This window comes from Taudactylus pleione, unplaced genomic scaffold (assembly GCF_031769625.1).
Source record: "Taudactylus pleione unplaced genomic scaffold, aTauple2 ptg000260l, whole genome shotgun sequence".
Lineage (NCBI taxonomy): Eukaryota > Metazoa > Chordata > Amphibia > Anura > Myobatrachidae > Taudactylus > Taudactylus pleione.
Window position 1 is genome coordinate 1,665,136 of NW_028284662.1, and position 22,011 is coordinate 1,687,146.

The 22,011-nt window shown below is 47.6% G+C and overlaps 1 protein-coding gene across 3 annotated transcripts in view; it reads left to right on the forward strand.

Annotated features, from left to right (window-relative positions):
- Positions 1 to 22,011, forward strand: part of DHX40 (DEAH-box helicase 40) — a 112,813-nt gene that overhangs the window by 12,893 nt on the left and 77,909 nt on the right. The window contains exon 3 of one of the 3 annotated variants that reach the window (XM_088481036.1): positions 422 to 625. In XM_088481036.1, coding sequence (XP_088337162.1) covers positions 442 to 625 — 184 coding nt within the window. In that variant the 5' untranslated portion in view covers positions 422 to 441. Of the gene's footprint in view, positions 1 to 421; positions 626 to 1,221; positions 1,414 to 22,011 lie in introns of those variants that run through there. The other 2 variants (XM_088481038.1, XM_088481037.1) reach the window with 2 other exon arrangements.

Below are 22,011 nucleotides of genomic sequence, written 5' to 3' on the forward strand. Positions count from 1 at the left end.
GGTTGATGTGAGATATATATATATATATCACCAACCAATCAGCTTCTAACTTACATTTTGCAGGCTGTGTTTAAGAAATTATAGTTTGGAGCTGATTGGTGATCTATATTTCACAATTTCATCTCACATCAAGCTTTGATACATATGCCCCTTAAGGCCCCCATACATCAGCAATTGATTGCAGCAATCGTGCAATTTGCAATCGATTGTGTATAAAAATCTCTCTCTTTTTCAATCGATTGTGGTATCTCTGCAATCGATTGAAAAAGGAAAGATTTTTATACACAATCGATTGCAGATTGCACGATTGCTGCAATCAATTGCTGATGTATGGGGCTTTAGCTAGAATCAGATTAATTACATGTGAGATGTTGTACTGTCATACACTTATGCTGATGAAATGCTTCTTTCTGCATTACAGAATATATCCAAACCAGTGAAATGGACTCTAAAGCTAGAGCATGTAAAAGCAAGGATCAAGGGCGCTCTGACCTTCCCATGCTTCCTATTTACAAATGTAAGGATAAGCTTGTTCAGGCTGCCAGGGAGCATTCCTTCCTTATTGTTACTGGAGACACAGGCAGTGGGAAGACTACCCAGCTGCCACAGTATCTCTACAAAGCAGGTAAATTACTTGTTAGCATACACATATCTTATTGTACTCATTCATTTTATATTTTATGGGAAACATCTGAACTTTTAAAAGGTGTTAAATTGAAAGTACATTTTCTCCTGTACTACCCCATATGAATTGAATATCATATTGAAAAGGTTAATTCCATACATATTCACACCTGTGCTCATGATTGTAGAATGTACATCATGGATGTCTATATAAAACGATTAGTATCAAATAAATTTATGACTCTTAACAAATTTGGTATAATATCAACTGAAGGACATTGAGACCTCTCTGTTAAATAATGTTTCACAAATATGTCTTCAGTATAAGATGTACTGTTGTTAGTGTCTTGTTAATGGAATATAAAGTTTAGGATGTACTATGCATGTGTTCTTATTAACAAATGATTTAATCTATATAATAAAATCAAGTTCTGATAGAAATGAGGTAATCACAGACCAAACGAGCACACATACCACCGAGGTTTAAAAAAACAAACGAATCCCCTAGCAGACTGTCACTCTCTGCCAGTGTAACAGGGGCAGAATCACATGGGGTGAGTGAACCTCCCACCACCACCACCTGCTGCTGTTGATATGTAACAGAACACAGCTCAGATGACTTTTGCACTGATGGCTGGAAGAAGCTGATTAAAGCCGGACAGAGCTGATTTGTGACCTGAGCAACAACATCCCAGTAAAACGGAATCAAGAAAGAAAGTGACCAAAAAGGACAGTGAATCAGTAGAACAGTAAAGGAGGAAAGGTAAGAAGATGACAGAGGGTATACTAGTAAGTTTCTAAGAGGTGAATGAATACTACTGGGATTGATGAGGACAGAGTGGAGAAAAATGGTAATAATATAAGAGGGGGTATACGTTTATGATGCCGGCAGTCACAATGCCAACCGCCGGCATGTAGACTACAGAATCCCCGCAGGGGGGGAGGGTTAGGTTTAGGGTTCCCGAGGGGGACTTAGGGATTGGCACCCCCCTCGGGAGGTTAGGTTTAGGCTAGGGGGAGGGAGGGTTAGGGTTAGGCACCCCCGGGGGAAGGTTAGGGTTAGGCACCCCCCTGGGAGACTTAGGTTTAGGCGACGGGGAAAGGGGGGGTTAGGGTTAGGCACTTAGAGGGGGGATTAGAGTTAGGCACAGGGAAGGGGAGGTTAGGGTTAGGCACCCTAAAGGAGGGTTAGGGGGTAGAGTTAGGTTAGTAAGTACTTACCTTCTAGACGATCGGGATTTCCTTTCATGTGGGGCTGGTGGTGTATCATACCGAATCCTAAGAGGGATAAGAAGACAAAACAGGAGGAGGAAGAATATACAAAAGTGTTAATTAAGTTAAAAAAGTGGTTTGCAAAGGGGGGCTGGAGATAGTGAGAAATGAAAGGGTTAACAAGGTGAGATGGAGATAAAAAACTTAAACTAGGATAAGGAAGAATTAAATAGAGTATATTGTGAGTTGAGAGTGTAGAACAGCTGTTACTTATATAAGGAATAAAAAAATAGGGGAACATCTTTTTTTTTTTTTTCATTATTTTTATTGATTTTTTTGCTGTTCATATAGCTCTTCCAATACAAATTTTCACAAATGAAGAGATTCAGCATGAAACAGATCTTTTGTACAACAAGGTTTCTTGGACAACAGAGTAGACCTCAGACCAGCTAAAAGGTCATAAACTATATTGAGATACAAATCAACATAGAGATTAAAAGAAACAAAAAGAAAAGAAGCATAAGAGAACATCATCATAGTTATAGGTCACAATGAGTGAACCAAGCTATACAGTCTGTATCTTATATATTCTAACTTGCTTGTCATAAGAGAGAGATCTTCTAAGAAAACGGGGAAACGACATACAGAGGGGAAGAACACTAGGGATAGAATGGGGGGGGGAAGTCAAATTTAATCCTCGGCCTGCATATGAATGCATCTACAAAAGTCATGTATGTAAATAATAACATATCTTTCAAGCTAAAGTTCCCCAAGACTGGCATCTCCATTAACACATTCCAAAGGAGACTCAAATTGAGGTATCATTACTCTCTATCGCAGATATGCTCCGGAGGAGATACCATACAGTGTTTTCGAATAGTTAATTATACCATTTTGAGTAATCAGGTCCAGAGTTTCAATAAATCTACCCCATTTACGATAGAAACTGATTACTCCTGTCTCAATATGTGATGAATATCTGTCAAAATACATCAACTTTAGTAATAATTGTTTGACCTCTTGTACCGTAGGCTTAGAATGGGTAATCCAATGGCGTAGGATAATTTTTTTTGCCGCTGTAACTACAGTACTATTGTCAGAAACGGAATCACCATCTGAGCATTGGGGCCTAAATCCCACTATCTAAAGTTTGCAAACAAAAGAGCTAATGCGTCTAATGTAAGATTAAGATGAAATAGGGTGTAAAGGCAGGGCTCGACAATCCCGGGGGCTAGGTCGCCCTGGCTACCAGATTTTGCTGCCTGGCTACTAGAATTTGCAGTGAGGGAGGAAGCAGATCCTCATCAGCTTCGGCGGAGATTCGTGCCTATAGTATTATGGTGTTCATATCACGGACAGGAGTGCATGTGCTGAGTGTCGCCTGTGGTAACTACTGTTCCTCTGTCCACCCTGGCCTGCACTGACGACTCCTCTCCATCCTCGCCTGCACTGATCCCTGCTGTCTATCCCAGTCAACACTGATCCTCCTGTACATCCCCGGCTGTCTACTGTCTCCTATCTCTGGCTGCATAGAGCTCTCCGATAGTAGGGTCTATGGTGTGACCATGAGGGGAGGGGGGTTTTGTTGTACTTTCTGGCACCATTATTTTATATGAAATGTGGTCCGTTATTACTGGAGGGTGGGGGGTGGAGCAGGGGAGCTGTGTAGAGCAGTGAGGGGGCCTCCATTTTACTGTATCCATTCAACTGTGAACATTTTGTGGACTAGCATAGTGTGTATAACACACAGAGCTGTGCTCCTCACTCACTCCTGTAATTTTTTTGGGAGGACGGTGGTCTGCCTCCTACACTTTCATCCAGGTTCCTAGATTTTAGAAAAATTTGTCAAGCCCTGTGTTAAGGTACCCTATGAGTTTATTCCAAAACCTCTGTATAGCTCCGCACCCCCAAATGCAATGTATGAAGGAGGCACAGTGATATCCACATTTACTACAACTGCACGTTTCATTTGGTATTATATATTGATGTTCGGAAGGGGCAATGCTCTGTTAACCATTTTAAAATGAAAGGGGAGCATCTATATAATAAAATTAAGTGATGATAAAAGTTACGTCACCACATTAGCTCACGCAGAGCTTTAATTAAAAATGCATTCCACTGTTCATTTGTGTGCATTCTTTTTCTAGATGTGTAGTGAGTAAAATTTCTACTTCAGGGTCCATAGGGTATCCACAGGATACCTTGGGGGTATAGGTGATGACGTCAGGCATCGGGCACCATAGAGTTAAGTTTTCAGCCTCCCAGGATGCACTAGGGTCCCCCTCCTATTCCCCGCCCCCGAGCCAAGGCATCTCAGTTTAGTTTGGTGCCCGGCCGGAGTCGGATGCACCTGTTAGAGGGGGGCCATGAAGAGCACCTGAAGTTTTCCAACAATGCAGCTGTGGCTGCACATCTGGAAGTACAGCATGGACAGTCAGTCCTGACGTCCATGCTGTCTTCCCTACACCCCCGCCGGTACCAGAACGCCGGTACCGATCTGGGGATGCTGGTAGGCATCTGGGGTCACAGCTAGCGGTGACCCCAGATGTTTAGGACCATGGCCGGATTTAAGGGGGACAGCAGGTAAGCAGCGGGGTCCCGCGGTGGGTCCCCGCTGATACATGGTCCAGAGTCCCCAGGCAGGTGGCTCCCTGGGGACTGGCTGCAACGTGGTGCCAGGTACTAACCTGCGCTAACACTACCCCACTGGGACAGCAGGACCACGGCAGAGCGGTAGCGCTGCGGCGTCCCAGAGGTTAAATGCATGCCAGGGGAGCGCGCCTTCCCTGTCTCACAGCCGGCGCCTCCCCCGCTGCACACAGCCCTCTCTGCACACGCCGACTGGCCCTGTGGAAGCGCTCCTCCCCCAGGCCAGCCTCCTCGGTGGCCATCTTCTAGCATGGTGAACGCTGCTGGAAGTCTGGACGGAGGCATCGTGGTCTGGGTCCCCCCGCATACCTCTCCTCCGCTGTGGTCAGGTCTGTGTAGGCAGCGCTGCGTCCTACCAGACTCTGTGTCTGTGTAGTTGATTTATCAGCGCTGTTAGTGCAGGAATTGATTTTCTTTGCATTGTATGTGACTGTGCTAGCGCTGCTGCCTGTACTTTTTTTACTTTCTAACTGTCAGCCTTATTACTGTCCCTGCTCTTTCTGCTAAAGCCCTTGGTGAAGAGGGGTCACATACTTTCCACCATCATGTCTGAAAGTGACTTTCCTCTCCGGCTTCAGTGTACTACGTGTAAAGTACCTATAGCGGAGGGGGAGGGTAGCGCGGAGGGTTTATGCTGACAGTGTTTTTTAGTGGCGTGGCCAATTACGGTCACAGCACCGGTACAGGAGCGGCCCTGGGCTTGTTTTGCTCAGGCGCTTACAACCTTGGTGGGCCAGTTAGCTCCGCAGCCCGCGTTTTCACAGATGGGATTGTCCCAGCAGTCAGTGGTGTCGTCACCCATGCAGGGTTTCCCGAGGCAATTGATGGTACCCCGCAGTCTATTTCCCCTCAACCGGTCTCTCAGGAGCCGGCGTGGGTTAATTCCCTGATTAGTTCTGTACAGCACTTGTCGGATGTGTTACAAGAGGAGTCTGTGTTGCGGCCACGTAAGAGGCCGGTGGCGTCTCTGTCTGCTCCTTATGAGGATGACGAAGTGATGTCTGATGATGGGGAGATTCTGGATCTTTCCGACCAGGAACCTCTCCGTACTAAGGAGGCGGACGCTAGGTCGAAGGTATATATTCCTGGACTTATTCGGGCAGTCCGCACCGCTTTGGTAATTGAGGATGAAGTTCCTCCGGCGTCTAAATCCAAATATGCCTTTTTTTTAAGGATGTTAAGGGTGACGCCACAGTCTTTCCTCTTTCGGGTCAGTTGGTGGACCATTTAGAGGAGGCGTGGAAACAGCCTGGCAAACGATACCAGCCGCAGAGGCGTTTGGCGGTGGCTTATCCGTTCGCGGATAATTATTTTTCTAAGTGGGAATCCCCTCCACAGGTGGATTCTCATGTGACGCGCCTCATCCGGAGTGCCGCTTTACCCATGCCATCCATGTCCTCCCTTAAGGATGCTACGGACCGCAAGGTGGAGATCTGCCTAAAGTCCGTTTATTCCCTTGTGGGGGGGGCAGCGCGGCCAGCTATGGCCATTTGCTGGGTTGCCAGAGCTATGGAGCGCTGGGCGGATACATTGGAGGCGTCCTTTGACTCCGACTGTTCGGCTGAACAGACGGAGTTGATCGGCAATCTCCGGGATTCGGCCACTTATATCAACGAAGCGGCCTTGGATATTAGTACCCTGGCGTCTCGAATTTCTTCGGCAGCTGTAGCTGCTCGTCGCACATTGTGGTTGCGATCCTGGAAGGCGGACGCTGATTCCAAAAAGGGTTTGGAAGCGTTGCCTTTTAACGGAGAAGTTCTCTTTGGTCCGGAGCTGGACAAAATTGTAGCTACGCTGGCGGCAGCCAAATCGGCATGTCTCCCGTCTGCTGCAGTTCCTTCAGGTACGTCGGCCTTTCGGCCTTATAGGGCCCAGGGTCGGCCTAAAGCACAGCCCTTTCCCCGACAGGCTGGCCCCCAAAAATCGGCCAAGCCCCGGAAGCAGGCCTGGAGTACCAGACGTCCGGCCCCTAAGCCAGATGACAAGCCTGCTGCCTGACCCCCGTCTCGATTCTTCACCACGGGTCTGCCATCAGACCGGAACAAAGCCACGGAGCTGCGGAAGGTCTTGCACACTATGCTCCAGGCTGGAGTTATAGTGCCTGTTCCATTCTCCCAGAGGGGCCAGGGTTTCTATTCCAATCTATTTTTGGTGCAGAAACCCAATGGGTCGTATCATCCGATACTCAACCTCAAAGCTCTCAACAAGTCTTTGCGGGTGCCGAAGTTTCGGATGGAGACCCTACGGACCATCATTCTGGCGCTGGAACCTGGGGACTACATGGTGTCATTAGACATACAGGACGCTTACCTGCATGTCCCTATTCTTTCGCGCCATCAGCAGTTCCTCGGGTTTGCAATCCGCAGCGACCACTTTCAGTTACGGGCGTTACCTATTGGCCTGGCGACAGCACCACGGGTTTTCACCAAGGTGATGGAGGTCATGGCGGCTTCCCTGCGGCTGCAGGGAGTCCGCATGTTGCCGTACTTGGACGACCTTCTCTTAGTGGCAGGATCTCCGGAGCTCCTTCTACGCCACTTGGACCTGACCATTGCGGTACTGCAACGGCACGGCTGGTTAATAAACTGGCAGAAGTCCACCCTGATCCCGTCTCAGCGGATTCTGCACCTCGGAGCCTTATTGGACTCCGGACAGCAAAGGATCTTTGTGACGGGGGAAAAGATCTCTGCCTTGCAGTTGAGGGTGCGCAGTTGTCTGCAGAGCCGCCGAGTGTCTCTACACTCGGCGATGAGGTTACTGGGTTCCATGGTGTTGGTTTTCGACATGGTGGAATATGCCCAGTTTCACCTCTGCAGCACCTGATCCTGTCCAAATAGAATGGACTGCCTCAGAGTCTAAAGTCCCAGACGATGGTGCTCACTCCGGAGGTTCGCCTGTCTCTTGCCTGGTGGTTGCAGACGACCCATCTCAACAAGGGTCGTCCGTTCTGGGTGGCGAATTGGGTCCTGATAACAACGGACGCCAGTCTTCGGGGCTGGGGAGCAGTCTCGGGTCCACACTTGTTCCAGGGCAGGTGGACTCCGGCAGAAACAGAGCTTCCAATAAACATCTTGGAACTCCAAGCGGTTTTCAATGCTCTCCAGCAGGCGCACCGGGTTCTCCAAGGTCACCCAGTGCAGGTCCAGTCGGACAACGCTACCACCGTGGCCTACATAAATCGGCAAGGAGGAACCCGAAGTCGGGCGGCTCTCGTAGAGGTGTCCCGAATCCTGGTATGGGCGGAGCGCAATCTTCCGGCCATATCAGCAGTATTCATCCCGGGAGTGCTAAACTGGGAGGCGGACTTTCTCAGTCGCCAGGACGTTCATCCGGGGGAATGGTCTCTGCACCCGGACTTGTTTCAACTACTGGTGGACAGGTGGGGTCTTCCAGAGATCGACCTCATGGCGTCACGGCACAACAACAAGTTGCCGGTGTACGGGTCTCGCACAAGAGACGAAAAGGCGTCTCTGGTGGATGCTCTGTCCGTCTGGTGGACGTTCCGGTTTGCTTATCTGTTTCCTCCGGTTTCCCTTCTTCCGCGAGTGATCCGGAAATTCAAACAGGAAGGAGGGACGCTCCTGTTGATAGCTCCCGCCTGGCCCAGACGGCACTGGTTCTCAGACCTGCAGGGTCTGTCCGTGGACAGTCCTCTGCGGTTACCGATATGACCGGATCTTCTGTCACAGGGTCCTTGTCTTCACCCGGACCTGACTCGGCTGTCTTTGATGGCGTGGCTGTTGAGACGGCCATGTTGAGGTCCAGGGGGTTTTCCAGCTCTGTAGTGCGAACCATGCTAAGAGCTCGGAAGCCGTCTTCCGCGAGAATATACCATCGCGTGTGGCATTCGTTCTTCCAGTGGTGTCGACTGAGAGGTTATGCACCGCGGGAGTTTCGTCTGCCTAGAGTGCTAGCCTTCCTGCAAGCGGGACTAGACCATGGGCTTCGCCTTGCTTCTTTGAAGGTGCAGGTTTCTGCCCTGTCGGTCTGGTTTCATCATAGGATTGCTACAATCCCTGATGTGCGCACCTTTATGCAAGGTGTTCTGTGAATTCAGCCGCCTTTTGTTCCACCTGTGGCGCCTTGGGACTTGGCTGTGGTCCTGAGGGCTCTCCAGGGACCGCCGTTTGAACCACTGGGCTCAGTGGATCTTAAATGGCTAACAGCTAAGACTGTTTGCCTCCTGGCCATAGCTTCGGCCAGACGTGTTTCTGATTTAGGGGCTCTCTCTTGTAGACCCCCTTTCTTGATTTTTCATGGGAACAGGGCAGTGCTACGCACTCGTCCTGAATTTCTTCCCAAAGTTGTTTCCCAGTTTCATGTTAATGAGGAAATAGTTGTACCGGCTTTTAACTCACCTGGACTTTCAGTGGGTGAGGCCACTTTGGATGTTGTGCGGGCCTTAATGACTTATGTTGACCGCACTTCTTCGTTTAGGAAGTCGGACGCCTTGTTTGTCCTCTATGGCTTCCGTAAAAAGGGTTGGCCTGCTTCAAAGCAAACTTTGGCAGCCTGGATCTGTATGGCGATTTCAGAAGCTTATCTTCATGAAGGCCTGCTGGTTCCTCCTTCTGTGAAGGCTCATTCCACTAGGTCTGTGGGTCCTTCGTGGGCAGCTCGACGTGGTGCCTCTGCAGTCCAGATCTGCAAGGCGGCCACGTGGTCCTCTGTCCCTACCTTTGTGAGGTATTACGCGTTTGACACCTTTGCCTCTGAGGATGCTTCCTTCGGGCGGCGGATTCTCCTTTCAGCACAGGAGCGTCCCCACCCTTAAAGGATACTGCTTTGGGACATCCCCAAGGTATCCTGTGGATACCCTATGGACCCTGAAGTAGTAAATATGAGATATGTTAAGAACTTACCCTTGTTATCTCTATTTCTACGAAGTCCATAGGGTTCCACAGGACTCCCGCCCTGTCGCACCTGTGCTGCAGATGGGCTTTGCTCTGGTCACCGGTTTTTCCGTCTCCCTCTGGTGAGAATGTGATTCTTGTGTGTGTCCAGATCTTTTTTTTTCTCTCTCTTCCTTCTCCTCCTCCGGCCTATGGCTTGGTACAAAACTGAGATGCCTTGGCTCGGGGGCGGGGTATAGGAGGGGGACCCTAGTGCATCCTGGGAGGCTGCAAACTTAACTCTATGGTGCCCGATGCCTGACGTCATCACCTATACCCCCAAGGTATCCTGTGGAACCCTATGGACTTCGTAGAAATAGAGATAACAAGGGTAAGTTCTTACCATATCTCATATTATCCCACACCATCTAGTGTGGTGCTCACTCTGCTTCACTGCAATACTGATTGTTTGATTGCTACAAGATAAATACACTTAATTCTCATCGCTTACAAAATTGACTGGTGTTTTTTACACCGCAATATGAAACTGTATTATAAACATTTTTGAAAATAGTTGTCTGCCAGGGGTGTGGTATATTTTGTCGCCATTCATAATGTTGATCCTGATGAAGTGTCGACATGATTAGAATGTTGACAAAACATCCCTGGTGGTCTAATGGTGTCTTACCTGGTATCGCATCATACAGTAACTGTCGTGGTGGTGGTGTAATTGTCGACTTTATGACTAAGGCCCTGATTCAGAGCCAGACGCTCTGACAGAGCGCTCACTCTGAATCAGGGCCGGGCTATTTTTTTTTTTTAGAACGGCCTCCTGGCCGCTCACATAGCTGTGGGTGACCACCCACAGTTATAGCGAGCGGCCAGGAAGGTGGTCGCGATGGTCAAGACCATCGGGCTTGTGACGAGACCCTTGTGGTAGGGTCTCGTTGCCGCAAGCCCCAGAGCCGAAATCTCTCCCACTGACATCACTCGTGATTCAGTGGGCCGGCCCCAGACGATAGGCATTCACATGGGAACGCCTCCGTTTGGGCAGCCACCCCCCCGGCCCGCCCACCATAGGGGGCGTGCTGTCACTCAACATCAACAGCACGCCCCCTTTGATACGAGACCCGGAGCGACGGATTACCCGTCGTTATCCGGGTCTCGCGCATGCGCACGACAGAGCCGGCTCCGTCGTGCGCGTGCGCTCTGGGCCACCTTCGACCCAATTGTGAGCGCTCAGCGCTTGCGACCGGGTCTGAATCAGGCCCTATATCCCATCTGACATGTTTTTTTGTGGAGGTGACACAGAACTGGTCATTACCTGGAATAATCAAATTTCTTTAGGTTTACCTATGTTCCAAATAGTCTGACTAGTGTGATAACTTGGGGGTTAATTCGCTCGGTAGACTGGGGTCAGTGGTGCAATGAGTAGGTGCAGAATTAAGAGTCCACACGTAGCATTCCAGTTTAAATAAACATAAATGGTGCTTTACTTCCAGCATGTGAAATCAGGAAACAGAAAAATAATAAACATCCTAGCCCTTGTTTAGGGCACTAGCTCACTTCTTGAGCCCTCTCTATTAAAGTGCAGCTAGTCTGTAAATAATAGTCCAAAGTCAGCTTAGCCCTGCTTCATTCATGGTTAACACAGGCTCTGGTCTGGTCTTTAGTTGGCTGGCTGCCACAGCCTCACAGTCTGGCCTGCTTCCTTGCAGGTACCATAGCTCAGTCCCAGAGTTTGATAGCCTTCAGTATTTCCCACAGGTCTAGGCTCAGGCCTCCTGGCCCTCAATGGCTTGCTAGCACAGTGAGCTCTGTCTGACTGGTCTGCCTCAGTCCTCCCTGGACTGAATTAACTGGGCCCCCTTACACCTCTTCCCAGAATCCTTTTCTTCTCTGTGTGGGTGGATTTCTCCTGCCCCACACAGAATCTGCTGCTCACCAGTGCCATATGTGGTGATACTGCCACATATCCCCCTCCCCAGCTTGAAACCCCTGGGTTCAGCGACATGGGATGAGGCATTCTCATGACGATGTCCCTCTTCACTCTCCTCATGAGAGAAATCCACCGCATCCATGGACATATAACCTCTTGTGATCCCTGGGGGTCTCATCCTCCAGATTCCAGAAATAATTTTCCTACAAACTTTTTTCCTCACTTTATGGAAGCAAAGGTACTTCTTGCTTTCTTTATGCAGTACTTGAGGGACATCCCTGGGTACCACGTCAGGCATCAAGAACTTGAAGTTACTTTTCCCAAAGGTACATTCTTCATGTTTACTTTTGCCACCTACATCAAAATCAAGCATGTTCTTTTCCACATAAACTGCTGGTTTGGACAAAGAAATACTTTTCCTTTGTTTCTTTTTAACCTTCAGCCTTGAAGCCCTGTATTGGCTACTGGCATACTTCACTAATAGCTCATCTTCTTTCAAGGGGCCAACATTACCCTGAGAGTCATCACCATCACAACTTCTGGTCCTTGGCTTTATGTCAACCGACAGCGTACTGGCACTGTCACCCACAGATTCCGGACTCCCGTGTCCACATAGGATACTTGAATATTTACTCCATTGATCCACATAATTTATCTCACGGCTTTGATGGCGATCTGCCAAGTCATTAAGGCATAGATCTCTTGGATTTTCTTGTGCTCCCAATTTTTGAGCCTTGTTCATCAGATTTTCAATCTCAACATGTTCCACCAGCATAGGCTGAAGTTCACTCTCCACAGAGGTCTTGTCACGACCCTGTCTAGTTGTCACCTTTTTTGCCTTGAGACTTACCCCTGTCAGCTGCCCCATGGATCTGTGTGTGTAATTTGCCTGGAGGATTTGCTCTGATTATTGCACTTGGCCTCTCCTCTGTCTGTGAGCACTGCTAGCCCTGATTGGAATCGCAGGTGTGGTTCTGATTCTCAGAGCTGCAGAGATGAATACTCCCTCTGCATGTTGTGCCTTCTACCACTCAGAATGCTACTACCAGACCACCTGTCCGTATCCACCAATTGCTGCCAGACCCATGGTATATATATCCTCTCCTGATAGCATTCTGGGCCTGAACATCTCGTCTTTCCGTGGTGTATGGTTCATGCTGTTCTGCATTCAAGTGTATCCCTGAAATCTGCTACAGCAACCCCTGGTGCAATCCATAAAACCTGTTACAGCTATACCTGGCAATTCAGTAAACCTGCTGGCAGCAACCCCCGGTGCATCCAGAAAACCTGCTACAGCTGAACCTGGCAATCCAGTAAGCCTGCTGACAGCAACCCCCGATGCATCCCGACAACCTGCTACAGTAATACCTGGCATCCAGACGTCCTGTTACAGCAATACCTGGCCTGTGCTCTGCTGCTAGTCCTACTCCGGGTTGGTCCCTGACACTCTGTAAACCTGCATCGTGTCATCCTGCCTTGCTTCCTGCTGTGGATCAACTCCTGCTCCTTTTACCTACCTACTCCCTCCCTGAGCCTAAAATTCTCAAACCTACCCATTCCTTCCTGAAACCTGTTATTCCCAATTATCCAATCCAGCCTGCACCTGAGTTCCAGCCTTTGTCATAGAAATTCCAGATTACCTTGTTTAGCCCTCGTCTCAGCATTACCTGACTTCCCTTCAACCATTGTCACATTGTTCCAGTCCAGAGTCAAGTTCCAAGCTCATCAGTTCAGTCCACGTTGCTCCAGTCCAGAGTCAAGTTCCAAGCTCATCAGTTCAGTCCATGTTGTTCCAGTCCAGAGTAAAGTTCTTAGTTCATCAGTTCAATTCAACAAGTCTTCCTGCCGGTCCCAGTCCGGTTCCTCCAGTTCCTGTCATTTATCATCAAAGGCAGTTTTCACTGCTACACAAGTCTTGTAAATAGAGCTATCTACATCACCCATGGTTCCGGTCCAGCCGGCCTCCAGAGAATCCAGTTCATCACCTGAGACAGGTAACTCACAAGCACCAATCATGACAGGTCTTTATTTTCCAATTCACTTTAGCTGGACATCTTGCTTCAAGCTTTGTAACTTGAGACCACTTCACTTCCTCTTGTGATTTTCCCACTACCATATGGAACTTTTTCTGAGCCATAGACAGCTGTTCTTCCAGCTGGGCAATTTTCACCACAGCGCTTTTCAACTTGCTCTCAAATTGCAGCAGATTGCACTCCACAACTTCATGTTCAGCAAGTCTCAACTTTTGTACATTCATTTCAGACTCTGCCACATTTAATTCACTTGCAACTCCAGTTCTTTGGTATTCCTCTCTACTTCGAATCTATGCAACTGGCTTTGTGTACTTAGCAGACACTTCTCAAGGTTCTCACTCTGTTCTTGCAACTTCCAAGCCCTGCCATGAGCAAGGTTAAGCTCTCTCTCCAAAGATTCACTTTGCTCTGCGGCTTTATGCAGACTTTCCTCCAGGAATACATTTCTTTCTGTTAGACCTTCTGAAACTGCTCTAGCTGCAGCTAAATTGGAGTGGAGAGTTTGTACTTGCTTCTTACAGCTGACTTTAAGACGGACCATCTCCATCTCTTTTCCTTCAAGGACAGTTTCCCACTGAGCGTGAGTCTGCAGCATCTGGAGATACTTCTCTTATACTTCACAAAACTTTCCCGCTAGATAATTTTTCTCCAATTCACAATCTTTAAGCTTTACTTTAATTGTGGAGACAATTAAAGAGTCTTTTTCCTCTAACAGCAGAGCCAGATCCGCCACTTTCACTTGCGTGCGCTCTGCATCACACCGATGTCTCTGGATACCTTCTTTCAATTCCTTCACTTTCTGCTGAAGTACTACACACTTTTGCTGCAATACAACAATATCTTGCTGTAATATGACATTTGTTGTTAGCAGCACAACACATTTGAAAAGTTTAGCTTCCTCAAGGCGTTTAGCTTTCACAGACATAGCTGCTAATTTGAGGTCTGTCTCTTTAAGAACTTCACATTTTTTTATTTCTTCCTGATCAAATGCCATTTTCAAATAGGACAATTCACCCTGTAATTTCTTTTCAGCTTGCTCATGAAAATTTCTCTCATCCGCCAATTGTTCCATTAAGTCATCAACCTTCCCAGCCTAATACGTATTACCTTCATTCAAAACTTTACGCATATTGTCAAATTCTTCCAGGCTGATATAGTCCTTTCTGGACGGACCTTGCACCATACACTGCCCACACACAGACATCTTTGTTCTGCTTTGTAAATGTCTCTCTCAACGGAATAACACTGTTTACCCTATCAATTTGAAAGGATTCACCACAGAGGATTTCAAACAGCTTTAAATCCCTTCCATGTAAATGACTATCTTCATATTCAGACTGTAAACTCCAGCCCAGGTTTTTCATTTCTCTAGACTGAGAATGAACCTTTGTAGGAAGAATTCTGTCTTTAGAATTTTTCTTTATATTTCCCATGATTCTTGGCACAAAATACACAGAAACAACTTGTTTTTGTTTTCACTGTATCACACTTTGCCTTCAAAAGTATTTTCAATGCAGCAAAACATTTTTCTTCATGTGGCACTACAATTACCAGCATCTATCAAGCAGTTTCAATAGCCTTTCAATAGGAACCTCTGCTCTCTCAGTACCACACCTTGACTTAAGGTGCATACACACTAGACGATATGCTCCCTGAGCGATATCGTCTAGTGTGTCCCCGGCAGGCTGTGCTCAATGTCGTTCATGACATTGAGCACAGCCGCTGAACGATATCATTAGCGATATCGTTCAGCGCCGGGCTCTCTCCCCCATTCCCTGACATGCAGCAACCTGACGAGGTCGTCAGGTTGGCCTGCATGTCAGCCCGATGAACGAGGATGACGAACGACCCGCGGGAACGTGTGTCGTCGTCATCGTTCATCTTTTTTGTGTTAAAAATGGACGATAAAGTGGACGACTGAACGATAACGATATCGTTATCGTTCAGTCGTCCACTTTAATCGCCCAGTGTGTACGCACCATTAATGAGCATGAGCAATTCACCAGGATAAACCACACAATTTCTTTTAACACTTCCAATGCTGATGAAATGCACATTTCTCTTTGCAGACAATATACTTGCACTTTTCACTTGTACAGCATAATATAACACAGCACCTGCTTTCATTTCTGTGGAACTACAATGTCCAGCAATCAACATAGCCCTTGCTCTGTTCTTTGCAAAAGAAATGTCCAGACCAGATAATTAGACACGCTTGTCTTAACGAGACAGAGAAAACACTTTTGTGTGCTTTCAGAAAAATAAACAGTTTTCCCTGTTAACACTGCTGTAACAAATGTCATTACCTCTTGCATTTCTTTGAAATAACACTTTCGCACATTTGCAAACAATTCTTCTTCCCATCCAAAGGAAGAGTGCACACTTGCAGACAACTTTTCCCTTCACTCACCACCTTGATGAGCATTCCAGCATGCAGGTGCAGTGAGCCTCCTTATTTCCATTAGCTGCTGTAATCCACTTTCTGCGTAGACCTGATGCCCGAATTCTCCGCCATATGTGATAAATTGGGGGTTAATTAGCTCGGTAGACTGGGGTCAGTGGTGCAATGAGTAGGTGCAGAATTAAGAGTCCACACGTAGCATTCCAGTTTAAATAAACATAAATGGTGCTTTACTTCCAGCATGTGAAATCAGGAAACAGAAAAATAATAAACATCCTAGCCCTTGTTTAGGGCACTAGCTCACTTCTTGAGCACTCTCTATATAAAATGCAGCTAGTCTGTAAATAAAAGTCCAAAGTCAGCTTAGCCCTGCTTCATGCAGGTTAACACAGGCTCTGGTCTGTTCTTTAGTTGGCTGGCCGCCACAGCCTCACAGTCTGGCCTGCTTCCTTGCAGGACCATAGCTCAGTCCCAGAGTTTGATAGCCTTCAGTGTTTCCCACAGGTCTAGGTTCAGGCCTCCTGGCCCTCAATGGCTTGCTAGCACAGTGAGCTCTGTCTGACTGGTCTGCCTCAGTCCTCCCTGGACTGAATTCACTGGGCCCCCTTACACCTCTTCCCAGAATCCTTTTCTTCTCTGTGTGGGCGGATCTTTCCTGCCCCACACAGAATCTGCTGCTTACCAGTGCCATCTCTGGTGATACTGCCACACTAGTTTGTTTATACTTGTATGAGCTGCAACCCATAAAACCCTCATTATGGTAGCAGCATTATCTGGGACAGTGCAATCACAGCATAAAACACTTAAAATACTCTAATTAAATGTAATGTTATTAGTTATGACATTGACTTTCATAAAAATACTATGATTGTTAATTTACTTTTAAGCACATTCTTTTGGTTTATCAAGGGCAATGGAAGAATGAAACAGCTATACAATGCTATTTTAAAATTAATGGAAATTGTAATTTTTGGATTTAATACATTTAGGTGGGAATTTGTGAATTTATCGGGGGTAGAAAAAGTTGGTAGCTTTTTGCTTTAATGCCCGGGGCTATTCAATTACAGATCTGTTTTTTTGCCTGATAAATAATGTTATCAGGCGTTAACACACAGAATCTGGGGAAAGTTCTAGGACCTGTTTGGTAAATCAGTGTTTTTAGCCGATAATAGGCTAATTATCGCGTATATCTTTTCGGGTCTGAGTAGACCCGAAAATAAATATGTCTAAAGTGCAGTATGCGGTCTGTCTTTTTGGCTCATTGAGTAGTCTCGGGGAATAAATCAGCCCGTGGTAAAGGCACTACACCTGTTGTCCAGCAATATTTTTTTTTTTGCATTTGATTTTTGTGCTACTGGACAGAGCAAATGTGCATTGATGAGCTCTCCACTGGTGTTCAGTTTCTAACATCATCTGTCTCCATCGACCATTAGGTGTAGGCCCTGGCCTCTGCCCCAAGCTGCTATCCACCTACCTTCCAATACTTCATTCAGTTTCCTGCCCCTACATCCTGTTGTGGTTTGCACAGCTTAATCTAGCTTTGTGGTTTGCACAGCTTAATCTAGCTTTGGTTTAGTTGCGATTTACAATCCTTCCCCATCTGATGTCTATTGGGTTCTCAATCCCAGGCTCAGTTCTTCCACCTGACTTTCCTTGCCTGCAGCCTCTCGTTCTGCCCTGTACCCCGGTACGTCTGGCCACTGCTATTGTACACCATGGCTTTGTAATAGCCATTGATTGTCCTGCTGACTCTCTCAGATCCTATCCCGGGCTCCACGCTCTCTCCATCTTAAAGCCTCCACTGACCACCTTCTTCTTTCTTTAATCTGCACCCACACCTCATTTACGTCTCGCACCTATTAATCAAGACCAAAGCTTTGGCCTAGATGCCTCCTCCAATCCTTCTGCTTCCCAAATCCCCATCTGATGCCTCATAGGTGCACAGTCCACCTGGTCTAGAGCTTCCATGAATCTCCACCCGCTCAGTCTGCCACCTCCCTTCAACAGGCCACTTTCAGACACTTTCTTCTGCAACTAGCCCCAGTAACGTGTCACAATCCTGGCTAGTTTTTACCTTTTGCTTTGAGACTTACCTCTGCCAGATGCTCCATGGATCTGTGTTTGTAATTCTCCTGGGAGATCTGCTCTGGCTAATTCATGCTGGCTGTGACAACTCTGTGTGTGCAGACTGCTCTCCTCCCCACACTGATTAAATCACCTGGACTCTGCTCTGTCTGTGAGCATTGCTAGTCTTAATTGGAATCACAGGTGTGGTCCTGATTCTCAAGGGCTGCAGAGATGATTACTCCCTCTGCATGTTGTGCCTTGCTCCACTCAGAATGCCACTACCAGACCACCTGTCTGTATCCACCAATTGCTGCCAGACTCTAGGTATATAGATCCTCCTCTGATAGCACTCTGTGCTTGAACATCTTGTTACATTCCGTGGTGTACTACTTGTGCTATAGCTGTACCTCTGTGTACCAGTATGTCCCAGGCTCCTGCTGGTTCCTAGACCAGTGCTATCCGTAAGCCTGCTGCGTTCAGCTATCAACGCTACCATCCTCTCACCTACGGCTCCCAGGCCGCTCCAAGTAGCTTCCACGCTACCAGCTTCTCCACACGGCTCCCAGGCCGCACCAAGTAGCTTCCACGCTACCATCTCTCACCCACGGCTCCCAGGCCACACCAAGTAGCTTCCACGCTACCACCTCTCACCCACGGCTCCCAGGCCGCACCAAGTAGCTTCCACGCTACCATCTCTCACCCACGGCTCCCAGGCCGCACCAAGTAGCTTCCACGCTACCATCTCTCACCCACGGCTCCCAGGCCGCACCAAGTAGCTTCCACGCTATCAGCGTCTACCCACGGCTATCCAGCCGCTCCACGTAGCTACCAGCATCTACCCACGGCTATCCAGCCGCTCCACGTAGCCACCCAGCTACCAGCGTCTACCCACGGCTAACCGGCCGCTCCACGTAGCCACCCAGATACCAGCGTCCACCCATGGCTATCCTGCCGTTCCATGTAACTGCCCAGATACCAGCGTCTACCCACGGCTATCCAGCCGCTCCACGTAGCCACCCAGCTACCAACGTCTACCTATGGCTTCCCAAGCCACAACAAGTAGCTTCCACGCTACCATCCGTCTGCAAGCCCATCTACTAGTAACCCGACCAGCTAGTCAGCCTTCCTGCCAGTCCCAGTCCGGTTCCTCCAAGTCCACTCACCTCACGGCTCATTAGCTGCACCAAGTAGCTTCCGTGCTACCATCCATCTGCAAGCTCATCTACTGGTACCCCGACCAGCTCAGTCAGCCTACCTGCCGGTCCCACTCCGGTCCCTCCAAGTTCCTTCTGGTCTCATTCCAACGTCTCAAGTTTCCAGTTCCAGTCACTCATCACCAAAGGCAGTTCTCACTGCTACCCACTTCTTATAATAAAAGAGCTATTCATGTTAACCATGGTTCCAGTCCAGCCGGCCTCCAGTGATTCCAGTTCATCACCTCATACAGGTAATTCACTAGCACCACCTGTGACATAACGCTGCTGACACACCTCTAGGGATTTGGCCTCCCGTGATGGAACAGGCTTTGCGGGCTGTGATACTGGCAGCACAAACCGAGGAGGTCTGAGATACGTTTTCCCCATAGGACGGCACAGAGCTAGGAGAAATGGTTATATATTAACAACAGGCAATGGCAGACTGTATAGAAGTTGGAACTTGATACGAGATGATCAGAATGATTGCCGATATTAGAGGTAGTGGTAAAGGCAGAGTACCAGTCCCGGTGTAGAATTGTACTCAGACGAGAACTGCGGGGATCTGTAGTAGCAGCACTGAGAATATTCCACTAGATTGATGCAGGGAACCTTCATCTATGAATGGTACTAGAGACTGAGGACTATTTACTGGAGCACTGGGTTAAGCCCAGGTATGGAGAGTCCTTACTGAGACAGACTCCGTTAAAAGATAACAAAGTTCTTAGAGCAATGGTGTTGAGCAAGCTCAGTAAAACGATGGCTTGAAAGCTGGTTTAGAGCACTGAACCAGGTTCAGTAAATAGACAACTACGTATACTAGGTTAAGAACAAACGTGGATCCAACAGGAGCTAAGAGGAAACCTTTAGGAGATGTTTCACAGACACTGACTGAGAGTCCAGGGAGGATTTATATACCCAGTGCCTGTTGCTGGTTGGACAATTACACTCAGCTGACCCAAGAGCTGAGCAGGATTGGCAGGTGCAGGATCAGGTGACCAGACCAAGATGGCTGCGCCCATGGACCGTAGAAGCCAGCATTGACACTGTGGGGCGGTGCCATGCTGTGAGGACAAATGCAGATAAGTGAAGCATGGGCCAGCGGCTGGTAGCGGGACTGAGCATTGATCTCCCCAGCAGAGCTAGAGCATCCCGTACGGCGGATGCCGCTCACGGCTGCGGGGAAAGGGGGCACGGAGCACAGTGCACCAGGTCCTAGTCAGGCAGAGTGTGACTGTCCGGACCCTCCGCTGTGAACCGGCAGCCCGACTCCTGACAGCTGCCCTGAAACTGCAACCATTCTCTTTAATTTTTTCCTTACAGTTTCTGTCACTTGTTGCTGTTTTACCTCTGCTCCCTTCTGTACATCCTCCAGTCTTCTCTCCTCTCTTATTTCCCTCTCCCTCTTTGTCCTACCTAGCCTCACCCTATCTGTATGTGCTTCCATCACCATATTCCACTGCCTCATCATCAGTCCTCCAACATTTGCCATCTTCAACTCCCTCCCATCCCTCTCTCCTTCTCCCCACTATAAAATCTTCCTGCTGACTTTCCTCACCCCAATCTTCTACCCCACCCCCAACCGCCCCCTGAAGTCTGTGCCATTCTCTCTTCTCTTCACCTGCCCCTTTCACCATATACCTTCTCTGGTCCCTCCATCCCAATGCCTTTTCTCACATCGCCCCCATGTTCAACCTCTCCCACACCTCTGGTACATTCTCCCCCCCTAATTCTGAATGAATGTATTTGTCTATAACATTTCTATTTGTACCTATTTGACCTTTGTACTTTTACTATATTGCTGTCTGTGCTGCCCCCGATGTACAACACTATATATAAAAAAAACAATTCTGCATTTCCTTTGAAAAGGGTTTAGGGTTGCTATATTTCAAATATTTGTGGGGATCCGGCCAGCGCAGTCAACCAGCAGCACACCCTATTATATAATATAATATAATAAAAGTACAATATGCTTCTGTGCAGACAGGACAGTGGCTCCCCTCAATAGGCCCCTGAGTGTCACCCAAACACTCTGATAATCATATAGAAAAAAACACAAATGGAACCTAGAGAAGAGCGCTTATCAGCAAGTGTCAATAAAAAGTCAAAATGTCACTTGGGACGCCTGGAATAGTGGAAATAGTGATTCTTAAGTCTCCCTTTGTTATCTTTGTACTTTTCTCAGTTCCTCCAGGGTGTGGATCATAAAGAAAAACAAAAAAATTCAAAACAACCAATGTGTAGATCTGTGGTTTGGTCACAAAATAATAATAGATGACCACTATATCTCCCACAAATAACTTGCTGGAGAAGTGTGCGATATATGTACTGTAAGAAAAAGTTCTCCTCTGTGTATACTTCGCACCTTCGAATTCCACACAGTAAGTGTAATCAAACGTATCAAGGTTTATTTAAGTACATGCGCACCGTACTTACGTATGGAAAAGATGAAACATACACATCAAGGTATCTTTCATGGGTATATTAGTCTTAGCTGGGCTTCAGTCTATCTGTCAAACATGGGTCCTTAATTCAAACACACACAAACCGACGCGTTTCAAGGTTAGTTACTGTGTGTTCCTCTACTCTCTCTTAAATACCCTCAGATCAATTATCATGGGAAAGGGTGGGGCATACCAATTACCCTATTATCTCATTGATACATGCTTCTTTCTCTCGCCTGCATGCGCCGTCCGTCAATAGGTTTATGGCTTGACTATTCGGGGAGTTCTATAATTGCTAAAATATCATCTTTACCTGGATTTATCGCGTTGCGTTCCACTCCGTGGAACGCAGCCACTTCCGGCAGAATCACCAAAATGATTCCATAGTGACGGGGAGATCGGGCTCTAGAGTCCGGAGGATTTCCGGCTACATATCAGCTGTTGGAACGCAGCTCCTTCTGGCCGTCCTATCCAACATCATTCCATGGATGGGAAGTTTCAAGCTCTAGTGACTGGGCTTATTACTAAAGGTTTAAAAATCAAGGTGTACATATTCGAATAACAATGTCCAACTCTTAAATTGCAGGATAATGGTGTAGTTCAAATATATTCTACTA